General features: G+C 39.2%; 1 protein-coding gene across 8 annotated transcripts in view; it reads left to right on the top strand.

Annotated features, from left to right (window-relative positions):
• Window positions 1-16,878, top strand: part of GOLGA1 (golgin A1) — a 19,898-nt gene extending 3,020 nt beyond the window's left edge. The window contains exons 4-23 of one of the 8 annotated variants that reach the window (XM_075170873.1): window positions 915-989; window positions 1,486-1,583; window positions 2,105-2,137; window positions 2,899-3,027; window positions 3,322-3,491; window positions 3,890-4,001; window positions 4,124-4,273; window positions 4,437-4,562; window positions 5,708-5,803; window positions 6,131-6,226; window positions 6,496-6,648; window positions 6,891-6,986; window positions 7,717-7,806; window positions 9,032-9,134; window positions 10,018-10,175; window positions 10,664-10,825; window positions 11,348-11,407; window positions 12,227-12,397; window positions 13,367-13,453; window positions 14,313-16,878. In XM_075170873.1, coding sequence (XP_075026974.1) covers window positions 915-989; window positions 1,486-1,583; window positions 2,105-2,137; window positions 2,899-3,027; window positions 3,322-3,491; window positions 3,890-4,001; window positions 4,124-4,273; window positions 4,437-4,562; window positions 5,708-5,803; window positions 6,131-6,226; window positions 6,496-6,648; window positions 6,891-6,986; window positions 7,717-7,806; window positions 9,032-9,134; window positions 10,018-10,175; window positions 10,664-10,825; window positions 11,348-11,407; window positions 12,227-12,397; window positions 13,367-13,453; window positions 14,313-14,393 — 2,246 coding nt within the window. In that variant the 3' untranslated portion in view covers window positions 14,394-16,878. Of the gene's footprint in view, window positions 1-914; window positions 990-1,485; window positions 1,584-2,104; window positions 2,138-2,898; window positions 3,028-3,321; window positions 3,492-3,889; window positions 4,002-4,123; window positions 4,274-4,436; window positions 4,563-5,707; window positions 5,804-6,130; window positions 6,227-6,495; window positions 6,649-6,890; window positions 6,987-7,716; window positions 7,807-9,031; window positions 9,135-10,017; window positions 10,176-10,663; window positions 10,826-11,347; window positions 11,408-11,547; window positions 11,652-11,708; window positions 11,786-12,226; window positions 12,398-13,366; window positions 13,454-14,312 lie in introns of those variants that run through there. The other 7 variants (XM_075170875.1, XM_075170874.1, XM_075170876.1 and 4 more) reach the window with 7 other exon arrangements.
• The last annotated feature ends 528 nt before the right edge of the window (window positions 16,879-17,406 follow it).

Genomic DNA, 17,406 nt, shown 5'->3' on the forward strand with positions numbered 1-17,406 from the left:
TCCCTGTTGTGTGGAGTGGATCAGAGACTAGGCTAAACTGTGTTATGCCGCTGCTTCTCAAAGCTTATAGAAGGCCTTTGAAAATAAGGAGAGGTTATAGCCAGCTCAGGATTATTTTAATTTATTCTAGAGACTTACCAGGCTCCTGTTCAGTTCAAGAAAATACAGGATTCAAAAATGATTTCACATTGTAATTTGAAAGGGCAAAGCGTTCACCTGTTTGTGTAAGGTAAACTTAAAAGTGCTGGTTGGGGCTTAGTAGGGGAGAGAGAGAGGCTCTCAGCATCGAGAGACTTGTGCAGGCAGCCCAATCTGTAAGTAAATCCTCCTTTCCATTGTGTGTAAACTTCTCCAACGTGTGTGTGTTTTGTTTTTTAAATATGCCTTCCTTGTCAGTTCTGCTTAGTAGGCACAGCAGTGGTAAGATTGCGAGTTTGTTAGCCGAGCGGGAGCACCAGTCAGAGCTCAGCCTCAGATACTGCGCGACCTGAACAACGAGCACTATGGAACAAGAGTGCAAGCGTCTGTGAATTGCCCCATCCTCGCATCTTCCGATGAGAGAGACCTTTTCTAAACAGAGTTAAATAGATCACTGTTCTTGAATGGAGTAAAAAGTGGGGATAGTTCTTCATTCTCTGATACTGCCCTTTTTTGTGTAACTAGCACACCTAGGACAGGTCCTCCTGTTTGTACCAACCATTTACCTTATGGAACAGTACAGAACTATTTGCTTGTGTTCATTGTTATGGTCACCCAGGTTTTCCTCAGCAGGAACATTTTTCTGGTTGAGAAAATCATCATCATTTTCCACTCATCTTTTTTTCTTTTTTTTTTTCTTTTTTTTTTTTCCCCTAAAAATTTCCTTCCCCAATGTCTGTTCATTCCTGGTCTGTGCTTCTCCCTCCTCACACAAGATTATGCTGATCAGATCCGAAACTTGCAGAAGATAAAAGAGAAGCTTGAAAATGCATTAGAAAAGCATCAGGATTGTACGTACTTTTCTTTTTCTTTTTTTTTTTTTTTAAGTTGAAAACTGTTATGGTTGGAAGGAAACGCGTTTGATGTACAGATGTTTTAATCATTTCCTTTCAAACTGTGCACCTCTAGGTTGCGAAGAATTAGAACACAAGTTCTTGCCTTATTCGCGATGTGAAAAGCAGCAGTAGCGTGTGGGTTGTTGAACAAAGTTGTTGTTATACTCCTTTTGCCAAATGTGGGGCTAACATGCAGGAGAGACTTTTTAGAAACCTACAGCTTTATTATAAGCCAGTGAGGAACAGTACTGCTATCTTCTGTTATTTCTGGCATTTGTCCAATGTGCAAGCAGTGTGAGGTAATAAGTGGCACAGCATTAGTGTTAGAGGGTCAAGATGGGGCTAATTACTTGCAGAAGAAGCTCTTTAAAGTTATAAATAACTTACAGAAAATTCAGAAGCAATTTTAAAAGATGAGTTTTTAATATAGCTGGTGATTCTCTGTTGATAGCCTCCATGAGGAAGTTTCAGGAGCAGAATGAAGCTCACCAGGCCAGTCGAGCCAAGATGGCTGAAGGAATGGCTTTGGCCTTAGAAAAAAAGGACCAGGTAACAGAGCTTGAACAACTCAACTTTTCACTGTCTGTGGAGATCTGAGTGCATGACCTTGATGTTTTAAGCAGGTGTCACCATCGGTTAAAATAGTTGTTCGGCATTGTGTATTCTTTGCATGCCAACATTGAGGGAAGAAGAGAGTATTAAGTTCAAATGCCAGAAATAGTGTAGGACTTGTCATTGTTCTGACTGTTCTTATTTAAAAAGAACCCACAACAATTTCTAATGTAAGGTTAAGCTTGCACTTGTGTTTGGTAAGATTCAATTGCAGTAGACCTGTTGTCACTTTTATTTTATTTTACTTGCCTACAGCTTATTCAGGTAGCATAAACGATTCCTCAGCTTTTATATTAAAACACTAGCTGTTAGTTTTCTTTTGCTGGTTACTTTTTTAATCATTACCACAGCTTAGTATCTCTGTTAACAGTACAAATCATTTTTTCTACCGTAATTGCTGTCCTTGAAAGTCTACAAATGGATTTTGATTTTTTTTTTTTTTCTTCTTTCTTGTTCAGGAGTGGATGGAAAAACTGGGTCAAATTGAAAAGGTAATTAAGCTTTGGAGTTTTGGGGTGGGGTTTTTTTTGTGTGTGTGTATTTTTAAACACCAGCCTGTGTTTAAAAGCTCAACTCTATTCAGCCCTTCTTATTATTTGATCTTTGTTCAGTGGGAGAGGCCAGACATTTGCTTTCATTACCAGCCCCAAAGCTTCAGGAGGTATTTCTGGAATTATTTTTCAGTGGGGAAGTAAAGAATGATAGGTTGCAATGAGAAAGATGTACTTCTGTAAGGTGGAACAATAGTTTCCTTTATTACAGAGGAGGCAGCTGTGTTGCAGAAGGAGATAGTGACTTCGTCTGAGGTCTTGCAGTAGGTCATCTGTTTCATAAAAGAAATGAAACTATTTGGTAGGGATTTTTTTAATACAGGATTTCAGTCTTTAATACAGTCTATTTCAGTAGTTGTTCCAGCTGTTTAGCTTAGCCTATTTTAAAGTATCTCTGTTTATGAAGACATTAAACATACTACTATTTGCTGTCCATTTTTAACAGTTCATTTAGGTGATCATTGGCTGCGTTGTAACGGATACGGATTTTTTTTTGAGATTTTTGAAGTTCAGTGATTTGCTCCACATTGCCTACTGTGACGTGAATGTGGAAGAGGTTCTAGTTCTACATGTAGCACCGTCAGAGAGCCTTATGGCTGCAAGACAAGATTCCTTTCCCAGAGAGTTTAACTAAACTCCCATTGACTTGAAATGAACATACAGATATTCTTGGATTCCTTTTGTTTTTGTTGGTTTATCAGGAAAAAAATATGCTTGAAATGCAGTTACAAGAAATAAGGGAGCAGAGTTTGAACCTTTTTCAAAAAAGAGATGAAATTGATGAACTGGAGGGCTTTCAACAGCAGGAAATTGCCAAAGTTAAACACATGGTAAGATTATTTTAAACTTTTTTTTCTGTCCTAAAATTTGTTAGAATACCGAGTTAGTGGTAGCTCTGCATTAATTTTTTTAGCCTTAATGCTTGTATACAATATTGGTCAGTGTCAAAATCCTATGCATACAATATTACATAGTTTATTTCTAACCAGTGACTTTTCTGGGAGTTATTTATTATTTCATTTAATTGAGCTTGTAACTTAATAAAAGAGACAAGTTTCAATGAGAAGACACTATCAGTATTATCAGGTCATCTGTATTGTCAAAGATAACGTTCTAATATTCAGCTTTTGAAAAAGGAAGAATCTCTGAGCAAAACAGAGCAGGAACTAGAGGCGTGCACTCGAGAGCTAACCCACACTAAAGAGGTGCTTCAGGATGCAAGCAACGAGTCATCAGGCCTAAGGAAAGATCTTCAAGAGTTGCAGCAGCAGTTCTTGGAGCTAGAGGCACAGAGGTATGGGTGTGGTGTTTCATGAGGACCAGTGTATATGCATTTCACCTATACTTCATGCCCAGTTCTGTCTTTTTGGAAGAGTTTGTATATGTAGTGAGCTGACTGAATAACTGCTTCTGGTATGCTGATGTGGATGTAAATGCCAAGTTTATATTTCTTTTCAAGTCAATTAAAGTAGTACTTGTTTAGGGTTTTGTAAGCTTGATATGATTTCTTTTTTTCATAGTTTGAATGCTTAACTGTCACTTCTTTTGGAAAACGTATAATCAAGCGGTGGCTGGTTTTAGGAAAAGAAAATCTTGTTGTTGCTTAGTCCATTTTCATAAGCAGCAGAATTATCTGCTAAAGATTATTTTTCTGGAACGGTATGTCACTTTTTTTATTCTCTTTCTGTGAAGAGATGAACTAATGACAGCTGAGACAAATGCAGAAAATAAGATCACTGCTCTGGAGTTAAGAGAACAGGAGCTACAAACTGTCATTCAGCAGCTTTCTGTAGACTTGCAAAATGTAAGTTTGAGTTAAGTGAGATTTGATTCAAAGAGCTCCTTGTCTGCAGAAGTTAGATTAGTTATCAGTTATGTGTTTTTGGAAATCTAGTTTCAAAGCAAGTAATTTCTCAAAATTTTTAGGCTCGAGTTGCTGGTTCTGGTTGTGAGAAGAGGCTGGAAATGTTACAGGTGGAGCATGAATCTCTGAAGCTGGAATATGAACAACGCAAGCAAAAGGTTAAGTGTTTTCAGACGCATCTGCTGTTGGCTGGTGTAAAGGTGTACACTTGGGTAATGCACTGAGTTTGAAATTTGGTGTCTAGAAAGTGTTTTAGGATCATACTCTCCTTTCAAATAGGACTTTCTTTCTAGTGGCACTTTTTAAAGTCAAACGACAATGGATTAGATGAAAGCTTTGCTACAAAAAGGATTCTATGATTTCTTGTTCTCACAGATGACTCTTGAATTTGCTGAGAGAAATAAACTTACTGAACAGCTGCAGGAAAAAGTGTCTTCCCTGGAAAAGAAGCTAGAAAGAAATCTTTCAGGGGATGAACATGTGCAGGAGCTACTCAAGGAGGTAATTACACATTTATAGACTGCTTAAAAGTGCAATCTTAGTGACATTTTTTAGGACATCTATTCTTTCCACGTGTGATAAGTAATGTATGATAATGTAATGCAGGCACATTTGTCCCTTCAGTGTGTATTGGCACGCTGTCTATGCTGGACAGAATTGTGTGGGTGACTACATTGAGTCTGCTTATGTAGATATTGCACAGACGTCTTTATTGGTCTTTCTGCATTGTCTGTTTAGGCAATGCATCTGACTGCTTAGAAGGAAAAGAGCAGCTTTTTAACATGCCCACAGGAGATAGAACAACTTGCGAGTTTTATTGGTTAATCCTTCCAGAGAACAGTGCACACTTTTCCTTGTTCTTTGTCTTCCATTATCATGACTTGCAAAGCATTGGGACAGAGAGGGGAACTGGTTTTGCATATAGGTGTACAAACAGAATGTTATATATTGAAAGCTTGAGCCTCAGAAGTATTAAGAAACAGCTGAAAACTAACTTAGATTTGGTCAATGCCCTTTCTTTCATTACTTCTCGATCTCTTCCTCAAGCACTGATGCTCCTGTTCAGAATCAGCTTGGAGCAATGTTTCCCCAGCTGAGTCCTGGGGAGACATGCTCTTCCTTGGTCAGGCTTGCCTACAAGACACATCAACTTGATGTTGCTATGATAAATGAACTTGGCTTAGTAAACTCGAGCCAGTTCAAAGTCCATGTAGGGGTAGTAAAACATTTTGGAAAGTAACTACCATAACTAGAAAATGTTTTGCCTTCTTTGTTTGTGTGTTTGCTGTGATGCAGGATAAGCTTTCAAAGCTTTCAAAAAAATTTTTTTTAATCCCTTAAACTTGGCCTGGGTTAGAAAACTATGACCTGGCTGCTGATTAGATTTTACATCTGGATCAGGATGCCAGTGGATTTCCCATTCTTAATATTGATGATGTCATCCCCAGGACGACATGATCTATGGAGGTCCTATGCAGTAGCATCAAACTTGCTGGTCCCAAGAGCAAAGCTGTATTGCACATCAAAATAACTGTTCCATTTTAGTTTGACATTATTAATGAAATATAAAGGAAAATCTTAATTTAAAAAAATCTTATCTCTTTGTCCATCCTTCCTCTTGTTCTTTGTCTCAATATAATTTTCAGAAAGCTACTCTTGAGCAGAAACTCGATGAAACCAGGCAGCAGGTACTAACAGACAGAACGCATCACGCTGAGACTGTGAACCGATTGGAAACACAGGTAAGTTTTGGGGGTTTTTTGTTTTGTTTGGTTTGGGTTTTTTTTTTTTGTCTTTTTTTCCCCCCACTACAAATTCCCACTGTTTCCAGCTTCTTTATGCCCTATACCTTCTCCCCTCACTGCACTTACGCTCTCAGGTGAGACTATATGTCACATTTAGGTCTTGAAAGGAAAGTCTACTTGATCAATGTCTCTGGTCGTCTCCCCACCTTCAGTGGTGGAGAAGGGCCAAGAGGTTATGAAGTTAGAGCTTTCATGCATATCTTCCCTCTCCTGAGAAACAAATAGCTGAAGTGCAAGCAGTTGTAATGTATGGTTATATTTTAGAATAAAGAATTGGAACAAAAACTACAGATTGCAACAGAAACATTGAAAAAGAGCAAAGCAGCAGCCACTGAGCAGGATCTGAAGATCCAGAAGCTGGTGAGTATGCTGCATGATGTTTCACTGACCAGTAGCAGATCAGTCTTCAGCATCCCCAGACTGACTCATTTCTCTGTGTTTGTTTCATTACTCAAGTGTTGTCTTGCTGTTTGTTACCTAAACTGATGTCTGTATATGAGTACATGATGCTGCTGCCAAAGGAATAGTGTTGCTTCAGTTTGAGTATATGTCACATGGAATGGTGTCCGATTCTTGTCAGAGCTTCAAAATACCATTTTATTAACACAGTGTTCTTTATTTCTCTTAAGCAAACTGATCTAGAGGATGAAAGAAGTAAACTACAGCAACAGATTTTAACTGAGAAACATCAGTATGACCAGAAAGTTACTGGGCTGGAGTCTCAAATTGCTGCTCTTGAAACAGCTTGGGAATTTGATAAAACAGCTACTCAGCACAAGATTGTAAGTACAGAAACTGTTCAGTGGCCATGTGAGTTGCCATGTGAATCTTCACAAAATGATTTTAACACGGCTTGTAGACCTTGCATGTTATCTGAATGTTCTTATTCAGAGCTCCTAGCGTTATAATAGAAGATCTCATACTTTGAGAAACTAAATATGAACAAAGCATTTGATGTGTTTAATTGTTTAAACAAAGCTTTAGAATAATTGTGCTTAACATTTAAGCAATCTTTATTTTACAGAGCCAATTGGAAAAGGAAAATGAAAATCTTAATGGAAGCAGAGAAGAGTATGAGAGTTCTTTTAAAAAACAAGAGGCTGAATTAAACAGGCTAAAGGTAAGGGCTTAATTGATTAGTGAGGTTGGTTAAATACAGAGCCGAGTTTGAGAAACAGTTAATGGCAAATTCTCAGTACTTGGGAGTCACATTACATTCAGGTTGCATGTACTTACAGCTGTAAATCATCTTTGGTACTCAGTAGAAATGCATTTGAGGAGCATTACAAATGGCTGATCCATTTCTGAAGCAGAATGCTTGGGTCTGCCTAAATCAGGCAGAAATAACACATTCCCGTATTGTCAGGCATGAAGAGCTTTTAAATCCTGTTAGCAGTAAGGAATACAGAGTAGTTCAACATCAAATTCCATTCATAGCATTCAAAACAAAAATTAGAAACTTAAGTTGGTCAGGTATTTACAGCTTATACTCAGTCTTTTGACTATAGTTTTAGACTGTTGAAAGTTTTTTCTGTAGCTACTCTTGGATGCATAATTGGAATAAAGATCAGTTATAGGAAGGAGCTGCTTCTTTGTAATAGAGACTTCAAGCTAAAAGATCTTTCAAGCATTGGATATGCTTGGCCTCTTACATCAGTTCAGTGTTGCTCTTACATGTGCAGATAGCAGCAGTGCAGTAAAACAAAACAGTAGCTCTCATTTGGAAGTGTAAATCATGGTGTGTTAGAACACCCGTAAATTCTAGTTGCTAATGGATTTGGGTTTAAAGATGAGAGACTGACTTGATTTTAGTTGTCTTGAGTAACCTCTGAATTACTTTTGGTTTGTAGAATGAATTGAGCAGCAGAGAGACTGTCAGTGTTGAAATTGCTAAAGCATTGGAAGAAACACGAAAACAAAGAGAGGAATTACAACAGCAGGTTGGTTAATATCGACAGTCTAAAATGTATTTGGGTGCTCCCCACCTTGCACAGACCAGACGAGATTTGGACTTAATTATCATAACAGTCAGGAACATTAATCAGAATCATACCGTCAGCATACAAGACAGCAGTGGTTGCCTCGGTAAACTTGAAACTTACGGGTGTCTGTGTAAATGCCTGCACAAGAATGTAATCAACTTAGGTGAATTATTCCATTGGAAGAATGTAAAACGCTGCTGACTGCAAAGTTAAGGATATTCGTAAGTGTGTAGGCTCAAGAGTTATGGCAGGTTGTGGCAGTTGAATACGAACAACTGAGGGGAAGACCAGGTAGTAGCAAGTGGATACATTTGCTCAGAATGAAGGTGACTGATATTTCAGAGCCCTTTAAATCTGTAAGATGATGCGTAGTCCCAGTGGGCCAGCCATCCTGAGCCATTGACTAGTTGGCAGTTTGTTTTGAAGAAACCTATTCACTCTGTTGTTGTTCCTTTCAGCGCTTCATCTTTGTCCCTCTGAAGCACAGCAATTCTAAAATTGTAAATTTCCTCGTAGGGAGGAGATCGTATCCAGTAACCAAATATAAATTCTAGGTAGTCTTGTTTTGCTCTTCTTTTATTAAAAATGGTCATGGTGGATAATGTGAGCTTGTGTTTGCTTAAGCTGGGAACTGCCAACTGAGTAAGTCTGATTGAATTTAGTCCCGTCTTCTGGGACTGCTGTAGATCTGTGCTTGCTTAGTCCAGCTGTATATAAAAGGGGTATAAGGCGAGCTCTGGTTTTGCTCAGCGGCTGTTTTACAGCTGCCACCTGCTGGTTATGAGGCAATCTGTAATTGTGGCACAGAGTTTATCAGAAGCGAAGTGTTTTAGCTCTGACAGCACATTGACTTCAGTGCTTTTTAATGAGGTCGGCATTGTAGAGGTGATGCCTTCTGTGAGTCTCTGGATAGATCACAGACATCCACATTGTATTTTCTGTAACACTAATGCTGCACAAAACACTTTTTCAAGGTGTTGTATTGCCTAGCACAGAGCTCGGGCAGCCGCTGCCAGTTGTAGATACCAGCCACTGCCTTTGTCACTGATACAAGAATTCTTCTCCAATCCTTCCCACAAAAAAAAAAAATTCTGAACCTCTGAGGTATGTTGAAATCTTTCAATGCTCTCTCCTAGTTTTATATCTTTAATGACTTCTGTTTGTTTGTTTGCCTGCTTTGAAGGTTTTGCATCTGGCTTCCTTAATAAAGGAAAAAGACCAGCTGATTGATGAAAAATGTGATATGCTTCTAAAACAGAAGGAAGAACTAAACCAACTCAGTCAAGGTTAGACCAAACGAGTCTACTGTATCCCAGACAGCTTTATCTAAGTACAGTCTCTAGTTCTGGGCTTGCCTAATAGATTGTAATAATTCTAGATTTCTCTTCCATATTTAATCTATTAGAATTTTAAAAATCTTTTATCCATCAGTAACAATTGGACAGTCTCTCTACGGCATCCTTAAAAACAAAACATCCTTAAAATCAAAGTCTTATTTTTATACACCATAAAATAACAAATCTTGCTGTACTTTTTGTAAATGATTGTTTTGCACAAAACATGAAATAAATGATACAGATCAAAAATTGCTACTTCATTGCACCACTTTAAAAACTGCGCTTGCTTGAAAGATTATTTACATTCTTAAAGAGCAGCTGCAAACTGATATTCCACAGTCATACCAAAAAATGAAGTGCAGTCATCTTCACTCAGTTCCTAACCCTACTGTTTTTCTTGTGTGTTGCCATTATTTAGAAAGGGACCAAAACTGTAGCCTCTTGTTGCACCACTCCATTGGCTAGCCATGTGTCGGTAGCCTCTTGTGCCAGCTAGCCTTTTGTGCTCGCAGCTCAGCCCCAAGTGTTCCTGTGCAATCACAGCAAAAAGTCACACAGACTTTTGATGGGGGTCTTTTAGAGCAGGTGTAATTGATAATTATGTTGTTAAGTATTAAAATCACTCTGACTTTCAGACAGTTAGGCTGCTCCTTTGCAAAACCATGCATGTGAGCTGGGTGACTTAAATTCCATCATCTTTCTGTCTTTACAACAGAGGAAGGCAAAAAGGTCAGGATTTACTGTCACTGTAACTTGCTTTGTTTAAGAAAAATAATTAGAAACTCCCATTTGATTCAGTAGACTGATACTAAGCAGGTCTGTCCTTTCTCAGATCATGAAGCTGTCTTGCTGCAAATGCATCAGTTGCAATCTGACATAGAAGCAAGTAATAGCCGAGCAGTGGAGAAAGAAGAAACGGCAAGAAAAGAAATTGATGAACTGAAGTTGCAGATACAGGAATGCCTGTTGGCCAGAGAACATGAAAAAAATGTGAGTGCAGTGGCAAATCTGAACTGTTCAGACTTCTCAGGAGAATAAGCGGGTGTGCAAGAGACGCCAGTTCTGTCATGCCTGCTGATGCATACTTGGAGCTGTTTACTCTGACAACTTGCTCATGACCTGAAAGACCAGCGGTGTGGACCACTATTATTTGTTGTTCCCTGTCTTCCTAAAGAAAGCTGTTTCCTGTCAGATCTGTGACTGGTTTATGAAAGACAACCCCTTATTTTATTTGACTCATAAAATGTCTTGAGAGAACCATTATGAAACCAGTGAGACAGAGACCCAAAAGCAATAAGCAGGCCAGTGAGAGATGTAGCCAACTAGATTGCCACTAATGCTTTCTGGTCTAAAAAAGCAACCACCACTACCCCCCCAAAAAACAACAACCAAAAAGTTGTCTAGCTTTCTCCCTGTGGAGTGTTCATGGGCTGCAAATGTCATGATTTCTCTGCAATTCACTCTTTTCATTTTTATAGGTTTCAGAACTAGAGGAATCGATGGGAGCCTTGAACAACAAGCATTTACATTCTCCAGAAAACCGTGTGGTGGAACAGAATGGAGAGGTAGCAGCTGCAGATGTCATTCAACTTCAGAAGGATAACAGAGAGCTGGAACAGCAAATTGCTGAGAAAAACAAGGTGAACTGAAATAGCAGGAACCGCTGTTAGTCTTTCCCCTTTTAATTAGGAAGCCTAATAATTGGTGCTGCCCATGCAGCAGCCTTAGAAGGACAGGCTTACCAAAACGGCAGATCCAATTTGAATCCAGTATCCTGTAGGTAAATTTTTTTCCTCTAGATTGTACAAGGATCTAGCAACAGTGGATAAAAATTGCAGCCAGAATTGTAGGAATCCTTACCTATTTTAGAGGAAAGATGCACCAAATTATACCGTTTACAGCGTTCCTGCAGAGCCCTTCCGTGTGAATTCAGTTCACTTCCACTGTGCTGTCACATGAAAGCCCAAGTATCCTGTCACATGCCTGCTGATGTGTGCAGCCTGAAAGGCAAGACATTCAGGTTGCTTCTTCAGAGCTGTCAACATTGTTTAATGATTTTCATTCATTGCACTTGTTTATCATGGTTTTTCCAGATATCTGTGGGTCAAAATGTGTCCTGACAATGAATACTGTATTAACACTATCCTTTGCTCTGCTTACAGATGATAAAGCAGCTACAGCAAAGAATGACAGAACTCAAGAAAACCCTCCAGAAAGAGTTGGTAAGGGTTATGTTTTTTCAGTCTCTTCAGCTGGCACTCACTTACTGACAGTTACTTGCACTACTAATTCCAAAAGTTTGACTGCTAGCTAGAGCGTAATTTTTTTACTAGGGATGTCTGCAGTTTCCTTGTATTTGCAGGCAGATCGGTGAACCCTTAAATTAAGGAAGTACCTTATTCTGGATCATTTATTGAATGGATGGTGTGACAGGTAGCCATCGCCACTTAGCTCTTGCATTGAAGAATTTTAGCTACAGAAGACTTGGTTAGGTAATCTTGGGCATTTAATACGTTTCTGTAGGGTGAACAACTGAGGTTTGATTGCTGCTTACCTGCCATTCAGCTAAGTTTTACTATGGGAGTGATATCTGCCCCAGGGTAAGCTCCCCTTTAATCCCTCTTACGATAGTTTTTCTCTCCTAGAAAAAATTCTTCTATTTTAAAAAAAATTAACAGAGGTTTTAAAATATTCTGATGTTGTTATTTTTGTTCTGAAAGCCCACGTTTGAAAGGCACAGAGCAGGTTAGTGATAAAAGAAAATTATCAGCTGATAGTTTCTACCATGGAGCCAGTTCCATGCTGGTTTGGGTAATGTACACGTAACGCTACAGCAACTAGCGTATGTCCTAGAGTCTAGGGAGAGGCGAAGACACTTCTCCGCTGTGATCCCCTGAAGGATGAGAAGCTTGTCCTATTGATGCCCAGGTTGTACCCACCTTGTGGGTGCAAGCCCTCTGTGTTAGATATCTTGGACCCAGACCCTCTCCCAGTGTCAAGCTGACAGAGTCTACAATGTACTTCTCTTTTTCTTTTTTTAGAAAATAAGGCCTGACAGTGAGGTACCTGAAGTACGTGAAAAAGCAAATTCTGAAGTGCCTAATGCTTCTGTGACTGTCACAAACAACTCTGATTTAAATGACTCAAGGGAGATAAACTTTGAGTACCTTAAACATGTTGTACTAAAATTCATGTCCTGCCGGGAATCTGAGGTAAAGATGTACACTTACCTTCTCTTTCTAAGTCTGTCTTTCCTAGAAACTGCCATCTCTTACCTGCTAAGGACACTTCTATGCCAGTTCCATACTTTTACACTTAAAAAGTTGTTGACTGATTCAGCAAAATGAAGCAAAATAGCTAACAGTGATATGTTTGCAAGTACAGATTATTATGAACTAAGGGAAAGGGAAATGTGAATTTTTAAGAGGTAGTTATGTCTGGAAGTTGAAGATCTGAAGTTACAAGACACATCCTCTGCACCACTCTAAAAAGCATATGGAGTATGTAATTAGAGTGGTTGTACATTTAAGAAAGACGGAAAAAAAAACGAAAAACAAAACAAGAAAAAGACATTTGCTGTTGATCTGTAAGAGGTAATTGTGCATTTAGAGCTCCTTCACATTCTCCACACGGTGTCAAAAAAGTTAAAGGTGAAAAAGTCATGCCAACAATATACTTTGCTTAATCGCAAGTCAGTGGGTAAGATCAAGAAATAATTGTGCAACTCCATGGTATCCTGAGTGCTTGACTCTTCCTAACTCTCCATTGTGTGTCCCATATAGAGTATTAGTACTATAGAGTTAACATACTTAAGTGTATATTTAAAACGGCATGATTCTTTCCTGCCTACATGCTGGTTTGATCAACTTTTCAAAGCTTAAAAAAAATAGGATGTCACAGGAGCCAAGCTGCTTCTCTGTTCTAACTAACTAGGCTCCTCCTTTGTCGTCTTTCCCCAAAATATACAAACCAATGTTAAAGAACAGAAAGCCAGGAAACACAAACGGAAGAAATAAGATGCAGGCCATCCTAGTCTATTGGAACTGGGGATAACGGAAGGCTGCTGGTCTGCTGTTCGCAGTTGTGCCTAGAAAGTCTGTGACCAAACCTATGCTGCATCGTAGTCCAGAACGTAGAGCCCGAGAGCATCATAAGCAACAAAATACTGTGGTTTCTTTCAGGCATTCCATCTAATTAAAGCTGTATCTGTGTTACTGAATTTTTCACAAGAGGAAGAAAACATGCTTAAAGAAACTTTGGAGTACAAGGTAAGAGTTCTGTTCCACTTGTAGTCTCTAACGGGACTCCCAGCAGATGGAATGAAAATTCTTAGATGCTGAGAGACCATGAAAAGTATCTTTTCCAAAATTTAGCTACAATAATAAATGTAATTTATTATTAAAATGTTAGCTAATCACATACATACATGTTGGAAATTGTCCATTTCAGTGAGGGAAATACTTTCCAGTGCTTCAGAGAAGGAGTAACGGCACAGTTTTGCCCTGCGGACTCAGTCTGTGGAGGGAAGCTAGAAACTCCTTGCTGGTGTACAGTCAAATGTTTAAAAGCAGGAAGCTGAATTCTTGGGTTGTCATTTTGACATTGGGCTTAGACACCTAGATCTGCTGCTTCTTTCCATTGCATAAAATGAGATGTCCTGCATGTTACTGGTGAATGTTCACAAATGAGTGCTGCCTCAGTTCCTTCCATGTCCTGCATTCATCTCTGCCCACTCAGTAAGCTGGACGTGTTCAGTCCACATAGGACTGCAGCTGAGGGAGATTTCCTTGCCACCTTGTTCAGGGAACAGTTTAATACTAGATTGACTAAAGATACTGCGTTTAAATGACTGTAGATGTGTAATTTGTAATTATTTTAAAGGAATATATGTAAGTGTAATCTTCAGTCATCTTCACTTGCGGAAAATGGACGCTGTTTCTTCCAGACTTGATTGTGTGAAACTATCTTCACTTCTTCAGTCTGAAGTCTACAGCGTTCTGTTCTATAAATAATTCTTTCCATCAAATGATGGGGAGATGCCTATGTACCATATTCTTTCTTTTTCAAATCTTCAGCTTTTTAAAAGTGTGAACGTAGCATAATGTGTATTGTGCTTTCCTATCCTAGATGTCATGGTTTGGGTCAAAGCCATCTCCTAAAGGCAGTATCCGGCCGTCTATCTCGAGCCCAAGGACATTGTGGCCTTAAGGAAACCTGAAAATGGGCAGTCAGCATCTAGCCACTTTTTTCTGTGAAAAGAACGCTGAACACACTAATTCAGGTGTGTCTTAATCACTGTCATTGCAGTATTTTGTAAAAAAACTTTTGACACTGTTTACAAAACTAATACTGTGCAAGGAGAAATTTTCACTACAAACTGAAACACCTCTTCTGGGTTGGATTTGGGGACCATGGTCTCTTAATGGAAGTCAGCTCCTTGTGCTCATCGGTCTTGTTTTCTTGGCACCAAAGGGTAATGTTAACCTCACTAATACCGGTGCTGGCAGTTCAAGCTTCTAACACGTGCATCTGTTACGGTGATTCCAGCTTCTGTTACGGAGGGCTAGAGTTGAGTAACTCTAGGTGCAGTACAGCTGCTTTGTCTCGCTGTGGAACGCAAGCAATGAAAAAAAATGTTGGCGGTACTGTATTGAGTTTGTGGCAGTTTGAAAGCCTTTCAAAGAACAGGAGCAGGAGCTTTAACCAAAAAAGAAATCTGCCTTGCCTTGTTATACTGACATAACTAATAGTTTGCATTTTTTCATATCACTGTGTAATTTAAGGTGCATATATCCTGGCCTGCAGTCCTGAAGGCTGCATGTTGATGATGATTATTTAATTTGAGAGCACAACTTTAGAGTTGTCTGATTTTACTTTTCTTAAAGAAAAATAATATTTAAAATGGTCTTAATTATAGTACCTAATACTCAGTCGCCTTTAAAACTAATCTATTAGCCTGTACCATAGGTTGTTAGCGTGGGGAAGAAGGGGTAGTAAACCATTTTAAATTTTTAAAGCTGAATTCCAGGTATTGTAAATGCACACTGAAAATACCTTTTATTTAAAAAAAAAAAAAAAAACAAAACAAACAAACTAGTGACAAAGGGTGAAGAATATTGGTACTAAACGCTTTGATTTTTGTTTTTTTTTTTCTTCCAAGTCTGCTAGCAACAAATCTTCATAACCAGTATCTGCCTCTTTGGTTGTGGTTTTCTGTACTTCAAATACTGATGCTTAAAAACTGTTATGAACATGTAGTGGGCTGTTAAATGTGTCCTAACTACATGGTAAAAGAAATGCTGCTCATGAGGTTTTTGTTTTTGAGGGCAAAATTCAACTCTTAATGAATAAATCTCGGTTCCAGCAGCTTGCTTTCCTTCCCCCTTAAGAAAAGGGGACCAAGGTGGCACTTGCCTCACAGAGTGGAAGCACAATTTTGCCCGTAGTTATTAACACCACTGCGAAATCTAGATGAAAATGGGAAGCAGCATTAAGTCTGACTTCTTAAAAATGGGACATATTTTCAAAAAATTACATATGTATGGAATTCGATGAGCAGGCTGCAATTCTGGTAATTCTCTTATGATGAGGTTTGTGTTACTAACAATACTTTTATTAAATATATTCAAGAAAATCCAACCTGTCCTTTAGTGGAGATACAGTCACTGTTCAGTTTTTTAACTTTGCTTTGCTAACGGGGGTCTGAATGACCTTTGTGGTGGCAGTCGAGATGTTGGAGTTACAGCACGTGAGCTGCTCCCTGCTTCCATGCACACTCGTGCTGTGGTAAAGATGAAAATATCCTTCCACGTGAGGTCAGTTACCAGAGCAGTAAACGTGCTGCAAATCTATTCCCTGGCTGACCTCCCCAGTTCTCTTCATCAGCCATATCCCAGACACAGGTACTCGCAGTAGCTATTACCTTGGCACAAGTGACACTCCTCAGTTTAGAACTAGGTTATATTTATTGAAAGTTAAGAAAACCAACGGGATTTATTTAGTACACTAAAGCTTGTCCAAACACAGTCTTTAGTAACCCGATCCATGGCACTTGATGTCCTAAGGAAGTTTATGGGAACAGGACAACTCTGCTCTAATATGAAAATAGACAATCAAAAAGTGGGTTTCTATCAATTGCTCCTGTACTGAAACAAAGCGGGGGCAGGATAACCTTGTTGGTTCTGGGAAGATTTTATTCTCCAAGGTCTCTTTCTTTAGAATGTCCCTTTGCCCTGGCCTATTTCTGTGGGACCCGAGACCAGGGGACAGGATTCCCTCTACTCACGCTGATGCCTGCTGAATGACTGATCGGTTTATGTTGATCCTGGCTTGAAAGGTTACTGCTGAACAGTAAGAAAAGCCGTATAGGCAGCCTAGAATAAGGAGTGACAGCATAAAATCTTAGATTATATATTCACTAACACAATTTCAATTTTAAGATCCCAAAGCTCACACAGGATCAACTTACCATAAGACCTAGTTCTTAAGTGTTGAATTTTCTTTAGATATCAGAGCAAGAATGATGTGTATACATATATTAAAAAGCTAATGCACTTTCCCTTGTATAAAAACAGTGGTATACATAATCCTTTCTATGGCCATTGGATTTCTTTCCTTCTATGCTGTAAATATGGATTGTATTATGAAACGCTATGAAATTTGTGGTGCAATACATTTTGGATCAAACCCCTAATCTTGATTTCTTTCTCTTTATGGTTCTGGTTATCTCCACTGGGATGCTATAGCTATTTAAAGTTTAAAGCATGAAACAAACCCCACCTTCTGCCCATGGTAAGAATGGGTGTGTCAGCCATGTAATTAAGGCTCCTATTTCTCATAGGGAGTTAGGCCAGGAATGAGGCAGAGTGCTTCTGTCTCCTAAAATCACCTCTCACCAGGGACAGCTGCTGCTGCACTTTTAGCAGCTGATAAAAACAAAGACTGAAGGGAGCAGGGCCTCCCTGAGCAGCTGCTTCACTTGCAGTACGCTCGTTTGTGCCAAAAGGAAGGCTCCTTCCTGGCAGAGCACCCTGCCAGACCCGCGGCACACAGCGCCAGCCCCAGAGGGACGCTGTACAACCCCAGCGCTCTTGCCAAGCGTGCTGTAACTGACGGTGGAGACAGCGATGGTTTGAGTAGTTGTGTCCTTCTGTCTGGACAAATCAAGGATAAAACATCTGTGCATACTGACTCAAAGGAAGCAGCTCATTTTGCTCTACTT

This window comes from Calonectris borealis, chromosome 21 (genome assembly GCF_964195595.1).
Source record: "Calonectris borealis chromosome 21, bCalBor7.hap1.2, whole genome shotgun sequence".
Classification (NCBI taxonomy): domain Eukaryota; kingdom Metazoa; phylum Chordata; class Aves; order Procellariiformes; family Procellariidae; genus Calonectris; species Calonectris borealis.